Source organism: Cornus florida, unplaced genomic scaffold, assembly GCF_030987335.1.
Source record: "Cornus florida cultivar Cherokee Brave unplaced genomic scaffold, ASM3098733v1 CherokeeBrave_3.0.0_Hap2_Chr10, whole genome shotgun sequence".
NCBI lineage: Eukaryota > Viridiplantae > Streptophyta > Magnoliopsida > Cornales > Cornaceae > Cornus > Cornus florida.
Window position 1 is genome coordinate 114,491,550 of NW_026775580.1, and position 5,478 is coordinate 114,497,027.

Below are 5,478 nucleotides of genomic sequence, written 5' to 3' on the forward strand. Positions count from 1 at the left end.
TAACCCTGGAATTGACGAACACCTGAAAAATAAAGGAGTGGGTTAGGCCCACATGCAAGTCCTGATCTACTACAATCCAAACAGTAATTCGATACGCAGATACATCCTAGGAAGACTCAACAATATCTAGAGTAGTCCATAAATGTATATAGTACACACTATAGGACGCTCGCTAGTCCAGTAGGTCTGTCTCAGCTTGAATAGAAGGCAACATGCAAATACGCACCCTAAGGTGGGCATGAGTACCTAGACCTACCAGAGAACAACTCCTATATCCAGTTATCCATCCTAGGCGATATACGCGCCCTAACCATAGTCATAAGACTCAAGCTCATACCACGACACCATATAATATATATATAAAGTCCGTACTCTTCCTAATACAAAATACCATCCATCTATGTAGTGGTCTGATATATGTATAACAAATCTATCCTGAAACCATAGTAGGTCATTCAATTCTCAATTGATATGACACAAGTAGGTGATGGACTTAACCTATATGGTTAATCCATACCTTAATCCAAGTTAGGTAGAACTTAGTGTTTGAACTAGTCCATACCTAGTATATCACCGTCTCATACCGGTACATACAATCCTCCAATTAACGTAGTTGATAATATAGTAATTAAATAGTCATCGACAATACTTCAGAATATGCACAAAATAAATTTAATGCATATACATCTAACAGACATTCAATATAGAGCCAAAAATCCAATTCCAGTAATGTAAACTGCTATATTAAATTTAAGCCATGAATTGATACATTTAATAACAATTAAGTACCAATTATATCCAACCTAAGTATAGTTGAGTTTAATTAAATCACCATACTTAAAACACTGTAAAACATGATTTATATATATATATATCATGAAATCATATATTAAAACTTTGCAAAGTTCCGGAGCATAACTAGCAAAACGGTGTGCAACGTATAGATTTATCCTGAGTTTCACACTGTCCAATCCCTATTCCATTTATGAACTATTGTTTCTCTTTGTTATTACAGGTCCACTTAAAACAATTTAAACGAGGAGCTAACACTCTGTATAGTCCAAACAGTGCACAAAAACCCAAACTGGGCGTTTAAATCCAAAACCCCAACTGAGCAAGCTAAGTTACAACTGAGCAGCCTAAGTTGCTAACTTAGGGGGCTAAATTGTTAACTTAGGGGTCTCAGTTGCAAACTTAGGCGCCTCAGTTAGCGCTAAGGTCTTCTTCTTCGTCCGTTCAGCCTCTGTAAACCCTAAAACTTCATTGTTAAGGCCCCTAAGCTTCAACCTAAGTTCCATACGTCCATACTAAATTATTTTAAGTGTTATAGTAGGCAAAGATTCAAGTTAAACCACAAATCATACATAAAGATCTAAGAAAATAATGAAATCACGCACAAGTATATATAACCATAAAACTCTCAATTTTAGTCCGTTAAGCATGCATGATTACTTCGTTTTATCATTAGTTAAACCCCTGGAGTCTAACTAGGCATGCACAGAACACAGATTAAAGGGAAAGAATAGAACAAAAACTTGCCTTAGATTTCAGTCCAAAAATCTTAAACCTTTGTCTCTGAGTTTTCGTCAAAGTCCTAGGATGCCGTTAAACACCTCCAGTGCTCTTGGTTCAACCCAGAAACACTCCACCCCTTCCTCCTTGAACCTCTCTGTAAACCTCTCAAGGGTCACTATCTATTTCTCTCTAATTCTTTCTCTGTTGCTCAATGTGTTTTCTCTCTGTTACGTGAATAGGGTTAACAAAGCCCTTAGCAGACGAATACTATGTATTTATAGGCTTTATTTGAAACCCTAAATTAAATCTTAAACCAACTACAAGTCGGCTCAAACCCGGACACGATGTATAACATAAAACCCTAATGATTAAACAACTAATTTACATTTAAATCATAAATGCACATAACTAATTAAAAACGTTAGAATATAATTAAGTTAAATGGAAAACAAAATACAATTTAAATAACCAATTAAAATAATTAATATTATTCAATTAATTAAATAAATGAATTCACAAGTAATTTAAATAAAACAAACAAGCAAATAATCCAATAAAATGACACATAATCAAATAGAATGCAATTAAATACAATAATTAAATTCCAGAACTATCCTTTTAAAATTAGGGGTATTACACACTGGCTGTAGAAACAAATGTGTGAGGATGAATTAAGAGGTGAGACCTGTCTAGAATCAAATGTCATATGATCTGTAGCACCAGAATCAATTATCCATGTACTATTACCAACATGTGTAGAAATATTGAAATTCTTACCACCAGTATGTGTTGTCTAAACAACTGATTCAGTGGAGGCAGTATGTGTTGTCTAAACAACTGATTCAGTGGAGGTCTGTGTTGAATTCTTTTTCCAACGGGGATGATTCCACCATTCCGGATATCTCACAAGTTTGAAACAACGACTGTTGTCATGACCAGTCTGGTTGCAATGAGTGCATTTGTAAGTAGACTTGTATGCTCCAGATGGTTCAGGCATTTTTAAAAAAATATAATATATATATATATATATATCTACTATTGACGGCACTCAGTTATATATTATATATATTTACCATTCAAGGCACTCATTTTTTTTTTTTTTGGTATATATATATATATATATATATATATATATATGTATGTATGTATTTGTTTTTAAATGAAAAACAACAGATTCAAAGTAGCATCTGGGATGGCCGCGACGGCAGATTCAGTTCCGGCGACTGCAGATAGCCAGCAGCGGTGCAGCGGTTCGTCGCCGTCGTTTGGAGCAACGACGGCTATAGATACTAGCGGTTCGGCAGTGCAGATCCGGCGATGGCTATGGACAGTGAAGAAGATCCGGCGACGGTTATGGACGGTGCAGTGGTTTGGCAGCGGCGAGCAGTGGTTCGGTAGCATCGTCGTCGTTTATGGACAGCAACAGGCGGATCTGCAGATCGTCGGAAGATCGCCGGCAGCGTTGTCGTTTAGGGACGGTATGGTTCACTATATTCTACTATGCCGAGTAGATTTCTGTTTCACTCTAGGTGCCCAAAAACATCAGCAACTGTTACAGTAAGATTATACCCTTAAGAATTTGCCGCAAAATGATTAAAAATGGTCTCTAGGGTTGATTGGGTTCAACGATTGTTTGTGTGTATGTGTATGGTGTATGGGAATATCAAAGATAAATTGAAAGAGATTCAAAAAATACAGTTCAAGTTTGGCTCTGATACCATCTTGAAATTCAGAGAAGAATACTAGAATTAAAATTATATTTCATAATTCATTAATGGTATTACATCCAATTTATAGAATAAGATTTAGCTAAAATAGGTAACTAATTACCTATCAATTAGCCCTAAATCAAGAAGTAAATAGTTCAATTCTATAGCTGTATTATAAGAGATAAAATTTCAACACTGACATGTTGTTATTGCTAATGTCTAATGTTGTCAAAAGCGATGCGGTAGACAAGCTATTGGGAATCTTTCCTTCAAAATGATTATTGTCCAAATAAAAAAATTTCAAGCTAGTTAGGTTCACAACATCAGGAAGCATCCGACCATCCAAATTATTATTGGATAGTTTGAGGAACATTAAGGAGAAGCAACCAATTGCAAAATGTTGAGGTATTTGTCCTGACAAATAATTGTTAGACAAGTCTAAACTCCATAAAGAATGTAGATTACCTAATGAAGCCAGAATCTTACCTTCCAATTCATTTCCGAACAAAGTTTAAATAATATAAACTGGGAAAGATGGAACCTATATTTGTTGGGAGTTGACCATGAATATGATTGTTAGAGATATCAAGTAAGTTTCTAATACTGCAAGGAAGATGATGATGAGAAGGCGGTGGGAAAGGCCCTGAGAAGGAGTTATTTCTTAGATTAAGATAATCCAATTGTGTATTGTTCTCTGACAACCAAGAAATAAATAACGTTCCACCTATCAGATTGTTATGTGATAGTTCAATCACTCTAAGTCTCAGGTCATGCTGGTGATACAGAAAACGGAAAAGAGTTGCACTGAACTCGATGCCATTGCAGTTTGACAAAGACAAAATCTTCAGTTGGAAGCTCGGAATTATTGATGAATGAAACACAATTGGGTCACTACCACTTAATCTGTTGTTATCAGTTGAAATAACCTTGAGCTTTGAATGGTTATAAAATGAGGCAAACGACAATGGGAACACAAAATGATTATGTGAAATGAAAAGATATTGGAGTGATGTGAGACTGGTAAGCGGAGAAGAGGCAATATTTCTAGTGAAATTATTGAATGAGAGGTCCAAGAAACAGAGTGATGTTAAATTCCTCATACACCAAGAAAGTGTCCCACTTAATCCATTCTCACTCAGATCCAACTCTTCAAGATTATAAAGTTCACACCAACCTGAGAAAAACCAATCAATCAAGTGATTGATGTTGAGTTGTATTAGAATTTTTATGTCTACATCCAAACAAATTGACCAAGCAATATAATGGAATTGATGTATCATTATTAATTAAAACATTAATCCAAAAAATTAAATATGGTATACAGTCATAGGGAGTTTTGGAACCTTCCAAGTTTGACCCTTGACAGTAGGGACAGTTAGGATGGACCAACATGAGTAAACTGTGTAGCTTTTTCCCTGAAAGATATTGAAGATGTATTTTACTAGTATTTGTAATGATGGAATTTTTATTGCTCCAGATTTCTCGCAACATTACAACAAATGAAATGGCGAATGCAATGCGATATAGCTACCTTAGAGGAGCAGGTGGTCAGTTCCGGAATCCATATGATCATGGGTTGAAGAAGAACTGTTCAGATTTTTTGATCAATGGGTACAATGAAGACGTGGAGTATAATGAAGAATCAGCAGCTCAATCTGAGGAGGGGATTGGAATGATGCGTATGGCTAGGAATTCAACCGAATTCAACCCTGCAAAATGGAGTTGGCCATTCTCGTCAAACCAATGGAAATAGCCATGTGGTCATCAATGTGAATAACACCACCACAAAAACCCATCAAGGTCATGTTCATTCTTCCAACTGTAGCCATAATAACAATCATGGCAGATCCGATTCTGTTCCTATAGGCTTGGGTCTTGGCTTGGGACGGAATACTAGTCATTCTGTGGTGGCTTCATGATATAACACTTGTGCTTGTAGTGGTTGGAATTGGTGCCATGTTTTGTATCAGTAACTGTGTGTAAGCATACAGCAGGTTTAGCTTTTATAATTCAATTGATCATTGTTTAGTTGTGTGGTGCATACGCATTGTTTTCCAGATTTGGCTGTGTGTGTTTGTTCTGTGGCATTCATGTGCAGTTGGTTTACACAGTAATTATTTAGGCTGAAAATAGAAAATGCGAGGGAAAGGAAACATCTTTCTGGTTATAATGATCATGGTGGGATTTACTATCCTTAGCAGGACATTGTTATTGAGAAGCTTAAAAGAAATTGATTGATTGATTAACGGGAGGA

The 5,478-nt window shown here is 35.9% G+C and overlaps 1 protein-coding gene across 1 annotated transcript; it reads left to right on the top strand.

Annotated features, from left to right (window-relative positions):
• Nucleotides 1-2,682: 2,682 nt before the first annotated feature.
• Nucleotides 2,683-5,265, top strand: LOC132277360 (uncharacterized). Its single transcript, XM_059779214.1, has 2 exons — nucleotides 2,683-2,993; nucleotides 4,702-5,265. The coding sequence occupies exons 1-2, from the start codon at nucleotides 2,708-2,710 to the stop codon at nucleotides 4,725-4,727; spliced, it is 312 nt and encodes a 103-aa protein (XP_059635197.1). The 5' UTR covers nucleotides 2,683-2,707; the 3' UTR covers nucleotides 4,728-5,265.
• The last annotated feature ends 213 nt before the right edge of the window (nucleotides 5,266-5,478 follow it).